The sequence below is a fragment of the Osmerus mordax genome, chromosome 3 (genome assembly GCF_038355195.1).
Source record: "Osmerus mordax isolate fOsmMor3 chromosome 3, fOsmMor3.pri, whole genome shotgun sequence".
Taxonomy (NCBI): Eukaryota; Metazoa; Chordata; class Actinopteri; order Osmeriformes; family Osmeridae; genus Osmerus; species Osmerus mordax.
In genome coordinates, this window is record NC_090052.1 from 13,972,169 (window position 1) to 13,988,395 (window position 16,227).

The 16,227-nt window shown below is 41.1% G+C and overlaps 2 protein-coding genes across 2 annotated transcripts; both read left to right on the forward strand.

Moving 5' to 3' along the window:
- The first annotated feature begins 1,991 nt into the window (after positions 1–1,991).
- Positions 1,992–7,931, forward strand: zgc:113333 (beta-N-acetylhexosaminidase). Its single transcript, XM_067233770.1, has 14 exons — positions 1,992–2,076; positions 3,398–3,569; positions 4,142–4,195; positions 4,364–4,473; positions 4,581–4,668; positions 4,903–5,067; positions 5,190–5,373; positions 5,539–5,610; positions 5,818–6,025; positions 6,152–6,234; positions 6,457–6,532; positions 6,679–6,777; positions 6,910–6,999; positions 7,426–7,931. The coding sequence occupies exons 1-14, from the start codon at positions 1,997–1,999 to the stop codon at positions 7,607–7,609; spliced, it is 1,665 nt and encodes a 554-aa protein (XP_067089871.1). The 5' UTR covers positions 1,992–1,996; the 3' UTR covers positions 7,610–7,931.
- A 1,422-nt stretch (positions 7,932–9,353) lies between these two features.
- On the forward strand, positions 9,354–13,381 carry narfl (nuclear prelamin A recognition factor-like). The gene is made up of 11 exons (XM_067233762.1): positions 9,354–9,423; positions 9,939–10,034; positions 10,154–10,297; positions 10,365–10,494; positions 10,595–10,729; positions 10,927–11,045; positions 11,211–11,340; positions 11,484–11,556; positions 11,686–11,823; positions 12,340–12,497; positions 12,661–13,381. The coding sequence occupies exons 1-11, from the start codon at positions 9,358–9,360 to the stop codon at positions 12,900–12,902; spliced, it is 1,431 nt and encodes a 476-aa protein (XP_067089863.1). The 5' UTR covers positions 9,354–9,357; the 3' UTR covers positions 12,903–13,381.
- The last annotated feature ends 2,846 nt before the right edge of the window (positions 13,382–16,227 follow it).

A 16,227-nucleotide genomic window follows, 5' to 3' on the forward strand; every position in this document is an offset into this window, starting at 1 on the left:
TACTACTAAATTAGCCTACTCAAGCAGTAACAGCGTTCATCACTCCCCAGCATCCTATGCCAGGATCCTGTTTGTGGACTTCAGCTCTGCCTTCAATACCATCATCCCCGCCCTGCTTCAGGACAAGCTCTCCCAGCTGAACGTGCCTGATTCCATTATTGTATATTTAATTCTATTCTAATCCCACTTAGTACTGCTAGTTTATGTACCCTTAGTATAGATAGTCCACATATTTAAATTTTAGGTATATGTTTATTGTATGCACCTTCCTGCCAAAGCAAATTCCTTGTCTGTGCAAACTTTCATGGCGAATAAATCCCATTCTGATTCTGATCACGAAAGATATGATCCCCCTCGGTGATACACATACAGTAGGATCACTGACCTTGCCATACTGTTTCTGTTAAGCTTCTGACTGGATCAGAAATGTTCAGACAGTGTTTCTTTTTCTTCTAAGATTTAACCTTTAGATGAGTTCTAAATATTTCCGACTGTCTCCACAGCGCAAGTTATTTTTCCGAAACGGTACTGTAGCTAGCTAGCTAGCTTTAGTTAGGAACTGCAACTAAAGCGTATACGTTTCTAGTTTAGCTTTGATTTACCAAAATATTTTCTATGAGGTAGGCTACAGGCGGTATGTTCTCCTTAGTTTTTCTGAACTTTGTGTGTTATGTTGTTGACTGGAGATCAGTAGGCTAGCTACCAGCTAACAGAAGAATATTGCAGGGTATTTTGGCACATTTTTTGGGGCTGTGTTTTTCTGTGTTGCTCATTCCGTGAATGCACGATCCTTAGTTGTACCTCGTTGTAAAGGTGACTAATCAGGCTTTCCAATGATAGAAAATACAATACTATTGTATATTATATTGGTATTATTGAAAGGGAAGGAATAATCGACCAAAATAACGTTTCCGAACTTTTTTTGAGGAGTTTATGATGACCTGATCGACACTCCAAGTGTATTATTATACCCGGGAGAAGTTCTCTTTTGCCTCCGACATGCGCAGTTGAGCATGCTTGATAGTCGTGTGACGTAGGGTGATAATTGGTCGGATTTGTTAACTTTTGAGAACGTCTTCGGACAAATAAGAACAGCGTATTGGTCCAATTATAATACTAATATGTAAGAAACACTGTTAATTATAGAACACATTGAAGTCTCTGTCATAAAATAGCCCAGTCATACTCGATTCCTAGAATAGCCTACATAGTGCATTTTATTTTAATTATGATTCATTAAATATGTGAAAAAAACATTTAAACGAAGCCCGGACGTTGTATTAAAATGGTGGCCAACCCTGGTCCTCAAGAGCAGTAGTCCTGCATGTTTAGATGTTTCCCTGTAACGACCATTCACTTGAATCAGCTGTGCTGGAGCAGCGTGGCTATGTTTATGATGTGAAGCAGCAATGCAGGTCTACCACACGAGGGCGCACATGTCTAGGGTCAAGTAGCCTACCTACCTACCTACCTACCTACCTACCTACCTACCTACCTACCTACCTACCTACCTATAGTCTACGACCTATACCTACATGGCAAATGGGCTATTAGGTCTATGTATAGTGACCATACAAATTTATAAATAAATACATAAAAATACAATATATATTGTATTTGTACAATACAATACAAATACAATATATATATATTGTATTTGTTACCCGAATGTCACAGAATGTCACAGATCCAGACAGACAAGAGAACAAAACACACGGAAGTGCGCGTTTAGTTGCAATTGGCATTTGCGCTACTGTTGAGGGCGCGTCGTAAAGTTTTCTGGTGACTTGCATCTCTATGCCATGATTTTTGTTGGATAGAATTAATTACAAAGCAGGCGTTCTGGTAAGTAAATGTGCCATGTGTCTAATCATATTGACACCACAATGATGCGTAATATTGGTGGAATAGGAACAGTGAATGCAAAAGGATGTTTTATGAGTGTACATGTGTTTTACAGTGCTGTGCCATATTTTCTTGTGACAGGTGAAGCACCATGGCTACTAAAGTTCTAAGGTCGATTGCAATCACTCTTACCGTTTTTGCTGTTGTCAAACTTTTGTTTTTTAATTCAGGGTAAGTTTCCACTCATCATTTGCTGGACGGTTCAATAATCCAGTTATATACAAATGTTACTACTCTGTATGCATTTTGAATTAGTTGACTGTGCAACGTCACACAAAGTACTTAAAGGTGACATGACATGAAAACTTCACTTTAGGAGGTTATTTAACATTAATATGAGTTCCCCTAGCCTGCCTTTGGTCCCCTAGTGGCTAGAATTTTCGATAGGTGTAAACCAAGCCCTGGGTGTTCTTCTCCGCCTTTGAGAAAATGAAGGCTCAATTGCTCTGTTTGAAAATCTGAAGGTGAAGGTTACCTCCCCTCTCTCTGCTTTGCCCGCCCAGAGAATCTGGCCCACCCATAAGAAACTGAGCTACGACCGTGCAAGTGTTTTTATCCTCGAGAGACATCATGGCTTGCAAACGAACGAAGCATTACATTTGCTCAGTTTGGATGTACAAAGGAAAACAAAAATCATTTTACAGTTCCTTCATCGAGCCTCTGAAGACCCAGTGTCTTAATTTTATTTTCTCTGGAAATGCGCCTACACAACTTCTGTTGTAAGCGCATTTGTTTTGCATGTCTGCGCCAGACACTTCAGCCACGACTGTTTCCTCAACTTGAGCTAATACAAAACTGGCCTTGCTGAAATTAAATTCTGGATCAGTACTAACTCGATCTCCTTCGTCCAGCTACTAACCTCGGACATGAAAGTTAACTAACGCTATATCATTTTGTAGCTTTACCTAGCCCTTAGAATGTGGCTGTAACATTAGCTCTGCAGCTAACAGCTGAGTTACTGTCGCTAATGGAAAGGTAGATAGCATCAAGTATGTGTGTGAATACACATGCTGTAACGTGAGTGTTGTACACTTCTTTGTTATTTGGATAACCGTTCTGCTGTTGGTCATATATATATATATAAAGGCGATATCCGCCTTTCCCCTCATTGAAATGACAGAGTGTGTACCTCTGCAAACCAAGGTTATCAGATGAGAATGGGCAAATTCGAGGCATCTTACAGCAACAGGGCTACAGCCATTGCGATACATCCATTGTAAACATTAGCGCATGGTGCCGCCGCTCCGCTCCACATTAGCATTTAAAGCTACAGACACCAAAACAGCGCGTTCTAAGGAAAGCTCCTTGTGGGACTGCTAGTAGTGGCTGTAATTCTGCACCAAGGCTGAATTTCGGGAAAGAGACTTCTGATACAGTATTAGGGGACCACTAAGGCCTATATAAAAGCATCCAAAAAAAGCATGTCATGTCACCTTTAAAAATGAAATTATACTCCATGAAATATCTCATTTAATTTTGCTTCTAATCTCAGAACAAAGAGGAATAACATGAAGACTGTTATTGATCCTGGGACGTTTTGGCAAATAAACCTTGAAAATAAAGTAGATAGGATGGATCCATTTAAGTTGAAGGAAGAAGTGAAACCAAAGATCATTTCAGCTGTGCCACAAGTCAACAAGTCTGATAGGGCTGACGCAGTGAAGGTAGTAGCACCTTTGAATAAAAGCCCTCTACATATTTGGGTCATTATTTGACTTGCTAATTTTACTTTGTCTGTGTAATGTATGTGTGTTACTTGTAATCCTACTTCTATTAGTTATATTATTGTAGAATCTTGGTTTAGTAAATTTGGGTCATTATTTGACTTGCTATTTTGACTTTGTCTAGGTCAGAGTTGGCGAACTCTGATAGCATACAAGAACTCTGGTCCCTTGAAGTATTTAAAGAAATATGTAAAACAATCTGTATTCTTGATCTGAGGCAAAGGATCTGTTAACAGAGAATACGGCCCATACTCTTGACCTGGGGAAAGGATCTGTTAACAGAGTGTATGGTTTTATATATATACAGATCAGGGGTGAACCAATGTTACTTTTAAGATGCATGTTTAAAGTTGTTTTCTCTCTTGAACAGAGATCTTATTAGGATTTTTATTTTTGTTTGAATTGTTTATCACTTGTATTATTGTTTTTATTGATTTTATGTAAAGCACCTTGAGCTACAATTCTTGTATGAAATGTGCTATATAAATAAAGTCTTACTTACTTACTTACAGATAGTCCACCTGGATCTGAAAGGTGCTGCACCCAAAGTGGATTACCTAGAGCAGGTGAGAAAGGTTGACCTGAAGTTAGAGGTCTGTAGACTTCCAAAATCATGTTGTGTCTGGATTTTCTAATGATTAATGGACTAGGACGGCAGTTTTTGCTACTATAATTGATGCTGTACAAAACATTTCCCACCAGATCTAGAGAGATTATGATTGTTCTCATTCCAGATCTTTCCCCTGCTTTCATCTCTGGGTGCCGATGGGATACTGTTAGAGTATGAGGATATGTTCCCCTATTATGGAGACCTACAGATTCTTAGATCCCCATATGCATACAGGTGACCTACAGTACACTTGTCAACATTGACAGGAAAGTAACCTTTTGCAAATGGATGTTTCAAAGGAACTGAATAATAATCGAGTATGTCTCTGTTTTGTGGTGCAGCATGGAGGACATTGAGAAAATAAAGAGCTTTGCCAAACTTAACAAACTGGATATCATCCCTCTTGTCCAAGTGTTTGGACACCTTGAGGTATGTGGCTCACATTCCAGAATGCCTCTCCATTTTTTATCTAACAGAACTGAAAACACACAGTGGTGTAAAATCCTTCTGTTAACTTATTCTTCAAATTTCCCAAAAATATTTATGATTAAAAAAATAATCCAGATCACATAATATCTCATATTGTATGTGTTGTACCATCATTGATTAAATATAGCACAGTTATTGATTCAAACCCCACAGAAACATTTCTTCTGCTTTTAGTTTGTGTTGAAGCATAAGCAGTACTTTCCCCTGAGGGAGGTGATACAGTTACCCAACGATCTGAATCCCCACCACCCCGACTCTGTGACCCTTGTGAAAAGTATGGTGTCCCAGGTCATGGCCTGTCATCCTGAGGCCACCTGGTTCCACATGGGGGCCGATGAAGTGAGAGACCCTCCCTGGTTATACAGAGCTTTGTGTGTGTCTCTACCAGCATGTAAAATGTGGAAGTACATTTTTTGTTTGCTCTGTAGTATAATTCTATCCCTGGTCTCTGTGTTGCATAGGTTTTTGGTCTGGGGACCGGTGAAGATTCTAAGAATTGGTTACAAGGCAACAAGGGAGGTGTTGATCAGATGTTCCTGAAGCACACAGTGGAAATGGCCCGCTTCATCTCGGAGAAAAGACCAGGGCTCAGAGTCCTGATGTGGGATGATATGTTAAGAAAAATAAGCCCCACATCTGTTCAAGGTATGGTATTGTCATCATCATCATGCATCAGATTCCCTTTGTGTTAAGTTTGACATGACAATCAGCATAGTTTTGTATTGAGTACAATGAAATGCACATATTTACACTCACTTGTCTCTTGGTGAGTCAGTGGGTGCTTGACTGACAATTTATATTTGATCACAGAGTCTGGCCTGCAGAATTTTGCCATTCCAACTATATGGAACTATGGGAGTTCAGTAGATACAGATGTTATTGGTATGTACTTGGCTTTCACATATAGCATAGCATATACAAGTTTTAGCATACAGTATATGGTATTTTAGCATACATGTTTAAGTGTTTTGTTATCCTACATAGCTATATTTCATTAGGCAGTGATAGTATGGCGTATAATGCAAAACTCATAATTGTCTTTAAGAGTCTTTGAGAATGTTGCCAGATGTGCTACTTTCTGGTCACCAGGTAATCTGATATCTAGATACGAATCTGCCGGGTTCCAGAGTTTATGGTTTGCCAGTGCATTCAAAGGTGCCTCGCTTATCAACCAGATATGGACACCGCTTGAACACCACTTGCAAAACCACCTATCCTGGCTCAATGTCATGACCTATATGTTCACCAAATACCCCTCCATAGCTCTGAAAGGCATCATGTTAACTGGATGGCAAAGGTCAGACATAGATTTATTGACAGGACTTCTGAGTTCCATCTCAGATTTTCAATATAGATTGAGCATTTGTATCGCCACTGATACTGTTTCAGCAATATTCTTGTCTAAAGTTGAATCATTTTCCAGGTATGAGCATCACACTGTGTTATGTGAACTGTTTCCTGTTGGCATCCCTTCCCTGGCCATGTGTCTTCTGACACTCAAACATGGTAGGTGGGATAGGACCAGGGGCGAATAAATAATAATACAGGATACAAATGTTTGAGGGTTTACAGGGTTTAGTTGCAGTCCAGTGGGTGTATGTGAAGCCCTCTTTGACATTGCTTGTAAAAAGGGCTATACAAGTGTGATGTGATTCATAATGCACGACACGCTTGTCCAGACAGCATTAATTTGGATATACTTCCTCTCTTTTTCTCTGTGTTGAACAGGCTCATTTGGTGAGAAGGCACAAATTGAAGCCCGTCACATACTGGGCTGTAAAATTGAAGTGGAGGAAAATGTATGGTAAGAAATCTATAGAGGATCTTGCTTCTTCAATTGAACTCCTAAAAGTGTTCTTGATTTATTCTGATTTGTTAAACATTGTCATCACTTTATCTATACAGAGAGCTACAGAGTTTGACCTTTGGCCTATTCTATTGTTTTTACAGTAAGGGAAGTGTTGCATTCGCCGGCTCACAGATCTACCATAGGGTGCATACAATTCACACACTACTAAAGGCTGAAGTTAACAAACTCATGGATAACTTGTGAGAATCATTCCATTATATTTGTTTGTCATCAATTCTCAGAAGATCTTCATCTCAAGGTAAAAATCTCAGATGCCTTTAAAAAAAAGGCATGCATGATACTGTGATGTCTTCTGCGTTTGACTACTACAGCTTTATCAAAGGGGGCTTTGGTCGCTACCAGAGAAGGCATAATTTTGCAAACCCAAGACACATTGAAATCTTTCACAATGAACTGAAAACGTGAGTCATATTTTGGAATATGGATGAATGAATGATTACATGGATGTACAGACATTTTACTTTTACTTTAGTATATTCTTTAAAAATATATATACTTCATTATATGCTTTTATCCAAAACAACATACAAATAGTGCATAGTAAGTGCCAAAAATCGGCCTAATCAAGGACTACAAGTGCACAATTCTAACAATATCACAGTGGTTATTTCCAAGGATGGTCTGTATTTTGCCAAGAACAGCTAGGTCTGAATGTGTTAGCATGACAATCAGACTTTGCCAATCAGATGGTTTATCATTTGGTAAAGCCAACTGAAAAACCTCTCACATCCAACACACTTCCTGGCTCTGCTACTTTGTTGATATTTTGTCAATAGTTTCTCTAGATTTTAAAGGCAGCATAATGTATTTGTTGTGTCCTCTGTCAGACTGCTGGACAAGTGGGAGACCTACATAGAAGATTTCCGTGTAGAGATGGGGGCCATCTTCTTTACAGATGCTGTGGAGGAATGGATGGAAGAGAATGTCAACACAGAGCTGGATATAATGCGAGAGTGTGCTGAGGATGCTGAGCGAATTTTAAAGTTGAATGGGCAGCCTAAGTCTCTCTAGACGTATTGTCTGTCCCTGCTGTGTGGGGATTATAACACAACAAGCATTAATATTTGAGGCATATACAAAACTTCTCAGTTTCTGGAAATTGATACATAGAGTTGAATAGACTAAAATCTTCTCTCATGCTGGAACTTTCCAATGAGATTTGTTTCTGATTGCAGCACAGAGAGCTACGTTTACTGTTGTTTAAAGAGTAGAGAAGTACTTCATTGATCCCCAGGTGGGAAATTGTACTGGTACACCCACAATAAAGGGAACAATATCAAACAATATACCAAAATAACAGGATTTAATATCAACTTTAGAACTAAAATATACATGAGTGCAAATAGAAAGTGGGTATCTTAAGTTTTGCTTCTTCATACCCCTTTTCAGAACATTTGTATTATTTCATGTCATATCTGAAGGTATATATACTTACAAGTTTATTCAATTGGAAATCTTGTTTATATTATCAGTTTCTATTTATGTTCAAAATGTATATATGAATATGTAATGCAAGGCTGAGCTAATACTGGTGAATATGTTGTTCGGGATTGTTCTTTTCTTTTTATAACTACTGTTTACCAATCACTTGTGTGGTAAATTGTCTGAAATAATGACAATGACAGATTGTGGTCCAGGTAGTCAAGGGACACGTTATCTGGAAGCAGCCTGTGACCTGTTACCATAACCTGTAGGTTTCCACATTTCTTTCCTTGGCCAGTGTACACACATTTGTTTAAAACGTTGAATTTTGTTTACATGGCTGTTGTGCAATTCTGCTGCATGATCTCACTCTCCTGGTGGAGACTTGTTGTTGTAGATATCCCCCCAGTGGCCGTGCTTCCCTGGTGGGGACAGTACTAGGGGTGGCCTTTATAAAAAGCTGGAACTGGATTCCTTAGTTTATTTGGGGTACTGTGTGTCTCTGTTCCATATAGGGTTATTTTTTGTATCACTTTGGTCATCATTTTGGTACGATAGTACTTTATTTACGACAGTAAATAAAGAAGCACCATTAAGAACTATAGGTAACCAGTTGACCTTCCTTTAAATTGCAAAATTGTATGTTATTTATTCCCATTTTACAATGTTTTAGTGTTTACAGCCTAGCAGTAATAATTGATTGACCATACAATACATTTAGCAGACGCTCTTATCCAGAGCTACTTACAGTAAGTACAGCGAGATTCCCCCCGAGGCAAGTAGGTTGAAGTGCCTTGCCCGAGGACACAACGTCATTTTGCACGGCCGGGAATCGAACTGGCAACCTTCAGATTACTATCCCGATTCCCTAACCGCTCAGTCACCTGACTCCCCGAAACAATACAGTAACATTAAAATACCTTTTTATTCGACTTAATGATGTTGTCATGATGTAACATAATTGAGTATTTACTTTAAATTGTAACAGGGCTGCCAACTTTTCCAACCCCCCCCCCCCCCCCTTAGGCGAGATGTGGCGAGCATCACTCCCCCCCCCCCCCCCCCCCAGGCGAGTTTACACGGCTGTTTCCGCGTCAATGATGCTTCACTTTAACCTGCGCCTCGTCCGTTACTGTTTAAAACGTTAGCTTGGCTACGTGTTTGGCGTTGCCTTTTCAGCGTGAGATATACAATGTGTGGCGTGAGAAATGGTTAAAATGCGTTTCGCCGTGTCTGTGAGAGTTGGCAGCTCTGTTGTAATAAAATAAATTGGATGGAGTATATTCTCTGATGTGTTTTACGACACATAAAATAAACAAATGCTTTACGGCATTAAAATGGCGTCTCATTTCAGCGGTGTGCTACAGTTGACAGATCTCGATGACTTTATCACCCCTTCTCAGGTAATTGAAGCTCGATTTAATTGTGTAGTTTCATCTCATGATGATTTGTATGGACAAAGTCAGTCCCAGAGGTTATTAGTAAGTTTAGCTGATGTGAACGACTAACCTTTTACCGTAACCGTCTATTACATCTAGCAGTACTGTACAGTAGCTTGCGAGTTGGGCTACTTGGCGTAACCCGATGAAGCTAGGCTAGGTGAAACAGATTCGAGCTCACTTGTTACGCCTCGAATTTAATAAATTAGTTAGATCGCTGTGATGTCCCTAGGCCTAAATATGGTAGTTAGGTCACACAATGTTTTGTTGACCAGTTAACCGTAACCTTAGCTAACCAAATCTTAGCTTGCCTGAATTTTATGCTGCTGACGTCTTGATTGACGAACTGGGCAATTTGATTTACCGGTTGGGTAAAATACTGGGTATGATCTCTTCATTTAATTAACACAGTAAAGCTTACACTTTGAAAACACACTAACGTTAATCAACACATGTTTCACCGTCGTTTTGCATTTTAGGAATGTGTAAAACCAGTCAAGGTAGAGAAAAAGCAAGGCAGATCAGTGGCCAAAATTCAGATCGAGGATGACGGCAGTTATTTCCAAGTCAATCAGGTGGGTGCGTCTAAGTAAGCCTGTAACACCAATACCCTTGTGTCTGACCACACAGCCATGTGCAGCTATCCTCTATTCTCTATCCGTAAAGCATGGATTTGTAAACCTTGTTTCCGCAGGATGGCAGGATGCAGAAGCTGGAGAAAGCAAAAATCACTCTGAATGACTGCTTAGCTTGCAGTGGCTGCATTACATCCGCGGAGAGCGTCCTTATCACACAACAGAGCCATGAGGAGTTGTACAGAGTGCTCCGCAATAACAAGGTAAAGCGTGTGTGTATGTCTGTGTGTGTGTCTGTATTAGGCTAATTCTCCCATTACTCCCTGGCAGAGTGGAGCAGAGGAGCAGAAGGTTGTGGTGGTATCTGTGTCTCCCCAGTCCAGAGCATCTTTGGCAGCACGCTATGGCCTTAGCAGTACTGAGGCAGGCAGGAGGCTCACTGCATTCTTCAAGAATCTAGGTCAGTGATTATGAGTTATGAGACATGCTAGCTTGTTCCCATTTCAATATATCCCCCACATATTTGATTTCAAGACAAATGTGGTCCACTTCTGTTTCAGGCGTTCACCATGTGTTTGACACCAGTTTCAGTCGCACCTTCAGCCTGCTGGAGAGCCAAAGGGAGTTTGTGGAGCGTTTCCAGAGGAAGGAGCAAGACAAGAAGGCTCTCCCCATGCTGGCCTCTGCTTGCCCAGGTAAGCCACAACCCAAGACCCCCTTGCACTTCACTGCACTCAAGGTTCATCTTGAGTGCATCATTTTAGATCGGTTGCATCTTTTAATTATTCATGCCCTTTGTCACAAAGCAAATAAGTAGAATAGGCATTGGGAAACAAAACTTCCTCTATGGATAGTTTACTTTTTAGTGTGTGTGATATGTGCATGTATCCAGGGTGGATCTGCTATGCAGAGAAGACCCACGGAGAATTCATTCTTCCCTACATCAGCACCACCCGCTCCCCTCAGCAGGTGATGGGGTCCCTGGTCAAGAGGTACTTCTCTGGACAGCAGGTATACAGCCACTGTCATTTGACAGGGGTCATCATGAAAGGAACTGAATTATATAGTTCTGGATATATTTTTGAATTAGCTACATTTATATATATATATATATATATATATTAGTACTTTTGTTCTGTAATATAGACTTTATTTAGATGTAGGTGGTTTTTACAGGGTCTGAGCCCTCAGCAAATTTACCATGTGACCGTGATGCCCTGCTACGATAAGAAGCTGGAGGCCTCCAGACCAGACTTCTACCTGACTGAAGACGAGACGAGGGAGGTGGACTGTGTCATCACCTCAGGCATGCATTCAGTGTTGACATTTTGAGCATGTAGAGTTGTGTGGATGTATGTTGCCCTTACACACACAAAAACTTAGTTTGACTTTCTGTCTCTCTTTCTCTCTTTTCTGTGTCACTCACTCAATCATTCACTCTGATTACAGGTGAGGTTCTGAAGATGTTAGAAGAGGAGAAAGTATCTCTTAAAGATGTGGAACCTGCACCGTTAGACACAATGTAAGGCTCTCCAATGACATATTCAAACAACCCACTCATATTTTGTGCCAGGAAGAAGAAAGGGTGTGCATGTAAATTTAGGTGTGACCTACTACAAGACAGAATGTGTGTGTGTTTGTGCGCCTGCAGGTTCAGCAGCGTATGTGAGGATGAACTGCAGCGACACGCAGGCAGTGGCTCAGGGGGGTACCTCCATCACGTGTTCAGCCACGCAGCCAGACAGCTGTTCGGAGAGGGCGTCCCGGAGCTGACATACAACACGCTCAAGTAAGTTTGGTTCTACAACATATCAACCTGGGGTGCAGCAGGGACGTACAGAGAAAAAAAACTTGTCATGGGTACTGTACAGTCACTCTGCCACAATGTTGTTTAACTGTATATGGTTGCATATATTGAATTAAGATGACGTAATCTTAACCCTTGTGTTATCTTCAGGCCATTCTGACCCATCAGTCATTGTGACCCACCGTCGTATTGCGACAACTTTACCGCATACAAAAACAAAATGAATAATTTTATTTTAACCGCTGGGCTGTCTCACACACACACCCCCCCCCCCCCCCCCCCCACATTGCGAAGGTTAAAAGAAAATTATTTTTATTTGTTTTTGTATTGGGTAAACACAACGATGGTTCGTTATGAACCTTTGGGTCATGTGACCCGAAAGCAGCACAAGGGTTAATTGGGCTCATCCGAGACACATTTGGGCTCTGAGGTGTTTTATTGGGGAACAATGTTTGCTGTGCTAATTTTGAAACCTCTGCCTGTCCTGTAATCCCTCAGAAACAAAGACTTTCAAGAGGTGACATTGGAGAGGAATGGAACCGTCCTGCTGCGTTTTGCTGCTACCTACGGCTTCCGGAACATCCAGAACCTAGTGCAGAAACTAAAGAGGGGCAAGTCGCCATACCACTTTGTGGAAGTGATGGCCTGTCCTTCAGGTGAGGAGAAAAGAAGAGGCTGTTTTCTTTTGTTTGCAAGACGACGAATGGTCTTAACACAAGACATTGTTTGCCTATTTCTATTCACCTTTGAAAATCCAGGAATGTATGTAGGCGAATAGTTTGAAGCCATCTTCTCAAACAAGATTTTCTTGTATGACAGGATGCCTGAATGGGGGAGGGCAGGTGAAGCCTTTACCTGAGCAGTCCAACAAAGAGCTGCTACAGCAGGTGGAGGATCTGTACAGGGCAGAGCACCCCCTAGTGCCTGAGGAGGATCACCGTGTGGCAGAACTCTACAAGTCCTGGCTACTCTCTTTAGGGGAGGAAAAAGCCAAGGAGCTACTGCATACACAGTACCATGCTGTGGAGAAGGCTGGTAGCGGACTCACTATCAAGTGGTGAAGAGGGATATTGGCAGACAAAGGGGGAAGGTTAGGGGACCTGTGGTGACCAAGGGCTGGTCTGTGATCTTATCTCCACAATCCATAACTTGGATGGGTCTTGATTATGGATTTGAAATGTGCATAAGATGACTAGTGGCTGGTGGTCAGGTCCAGTGAGACATACTTGCCATGTAACTGTGGTAGCCTGTTCCTAACATCAAATATACAGGTATTATTTCTATACGCACAAGCTTAACCATGTCTGTGTATTAAACTGAAGTTATTATAATCTTATAAACTGATTATGGACACCTTAAAATTATACAAATTGTATGCACTGAGGATGTAGGAAAATGTTTGTTTTGTTTTACTTGACCTTGATATTTCAGAGTTTATATATTTCAGAGAAGTCATCATTCCTGCCTAATTTATAATAAACAATGCTATATAGATTAATTGTATTTATCTATTAAATTACATGCAGTGTGGTATTTTGCATCTTTATCAGTGATACATTTATTTAAAAATTTGTTTTGAAACAAATGATATGGCACACTGGGATGCCTTACTGTTTAGTTTCAAACGTATTAGTATAAATGGGAGTTAAATACACTTAAACACTTTACACAGAAAGAGCAAAGTACTGTAACATAATACACAGCCTTGGTTTAAAATGAAAATTATTCTCTGTTATCGCTTTAACTCTGTTTACATAGTGCTTTACTGGGGTGAGCACATACTGTACTTTGCTCTTCAGCCAGATAGCTGTAGAGTATTTGCATGCACATCCATTAATCAAAAGGAATGTTAACATTCATGTTAACAGTTTATTTAATCCGAAACAATGCGTTGGAAATCATACTCAAATCACGAAGAAAAACAACATATGTTATGAGTTCCATCTAGAATAGCCCTATATTTAGCCCTATAGGCTATTTCTAAAAAACAAGTGAAAGGAATACTATACAGTGACAGCATACATTTCCGTAAAGTTTGCATCATGTCTCTGATTCTTATCGGACTTGTACCCCATTCTGCCACTGCAATGCCTTAAGGCCGATTTATACTTCTCCGTTTTTACGGAGACGGACACAGGGAACGCCCTCTCCGACGAGGAATTCCCTCTCCGAGCCCCTCGGAGAGCTCTACGTGCACCTCCTGATTTCCGTGACTATCCGTTGGTCATTTTACGGATACCCCTTGGCTGTGATTGGTCCGTATTAAGAACCGCTTGCGTCAGGGGCGGGGTTGCCGTGATGGCCGTCATAAACAGGACGAACAGAATCCTTTGACCGCCATTGCTGTAAGTTTTTACAATTCATATTTCAGCTAAACAGTACATGTAAATCAGCATCTGAATTAAAATGTGACGAGAAATGGGCAGTGTAGTTGCCGAAAATGTGCGTATTTTATTGATGAAACGGCTAATTTGTACATTTGCTGCGACTTCTCGATAGGTAAATAAACACTCGATGACGACTTACAAAAAACCGTTGCCCCACCTACTCTTCTGGCGGTGAATTGTTTTCAGCACCCACAGCCTTCGGAGTACTATAAATTCAATCGACTCCGTCCGTAACGGAGTCGGAGAAGTATAATTAGGCCTTTAGCTCACACGCTCGCAACCATATAAATCTATGCTCGCGACTGGTTGTCGCAAAGTATGACGTGTACAGCTAGTTGCAAGCGTGCACGAGGTCTCGGAGCTAGGGGAAAAAAGAGCCACTGTTGAAAGCTAGACCGGAAGAGTCGGAAGTGGAAAGATGGCGCGGTCCGGTTTCGTACTCTCGCTTGCCTCACTGCGCCACTGAGCACTTTTCATAGAAATGAATGGGGACGCCATCTTGGAAGACAAAAGTTGCTTCCTCTAGTGGAAGCAACTCTCATTTGTGGATCCACATCTTCCACATAATATAAGCACAACAGAGGATGTATTCCTACGGCAGCTGAAGAAATTCAACCTGCCAAAGACAATGATGGTGCACTTCTACACAGCCATCATTGAGTCCATCCTCACCTCTTCCATCACCGTCTGGTACGCTGCTGCCACTGCCAAGGACAAGAGCAGACTGCAGCGTATCATCCGCACTGCTGAGAAGGTGATCGGCTGCAATCTGCCTACCCTCGAGGACCTGCACACCTCGAGGACCCTGAGGCGTGCGAGGAAGATTGTGGCAGACCCCTCCCACCCTGGTCAGTCCCTGTTCCAGCTACTCCCCTCTGGCAGAAGGCTGCGGTCCATCAGGACCAAAACCTCACGCCATAAGAACAGCTACAGTAGCTTCCATCTGCTACTGGCCTCTTCAACAAGGCCAAGGACTCCCATTGACATTCATTCACTTATTTAACTATTATAAATCCATCTAATGGCAATTCAGTATGCATAAGCCACTTTATCTCAGCATCCGATGTTGACCATTCACGCTGCTCATTATTCTTATTTTTATATATATTTTATTTTATATTTAAATTGTTGTATTCTTAGATTGTTTAGTTCTTAGAAATAGTTAAACTGTTGTACTTTTACTTAATTTAAGATCTGTATATGTTTAGTGTTTTGCACCTCCCTGCCACAGTAAATTCCGTGTTTGTATAACATACATGGCGAATAAACCGAATTCTGATTCTGATTCTCTGATTCTAAACCGAAGAACAGTTTCTCTTCCGTTTTCAGATCAGGTTTTAATGGGCGGAGCCAAAAAATGCCCTATCTACGTCATTTCGCCCTATCTACGTCAGATCACTGAATGGCTCCTCCTGCTGTACTGTTATTGTAGCCTACATCAGCTAGCTAGCTAACTTCAGGATGTCTCCCACCACCCGCAACTGCATCTTCCCTGGATGCAAGAACTACAGCAGCGCTGCAACGCCATTTAAGTTCACTATTGCTAATGAAAGGAAAAATAGGTGGATAGATTTTGTGAAGAGACACGCTCATGGAAAGCTTTGGATAAACTCCAACAGCCGCCTCTGCACTGACCATTTCACAGCGGACAGTTTTAACATGGACCAGAGACAGACGGCTTCTCTTGCAGCCAGGAGCCGTACCGAGCATCGCCCCTCCGGCCGTTCATCCTCCGGTCGCAACAGGACCATCCACCGCCAGCAGTTCATCACTCAGTTCTGTGTGCTTGTTATAATTATACTAGATAACTTGGAGAATATTGATCTAATGTTAAATTGTACCAAATGTAATATTCGCAGACGTTTATCGTTTATTTACATTGTCTATGTTAAATTCAGTCATAGTTTCCATCAATATTTCATTGTTGAATGTGTATAGCCAATTTACCAACTGTACTGTAGCTAGCTACCAGTAGTGCTACAGTAACGGCTAGAGCTAT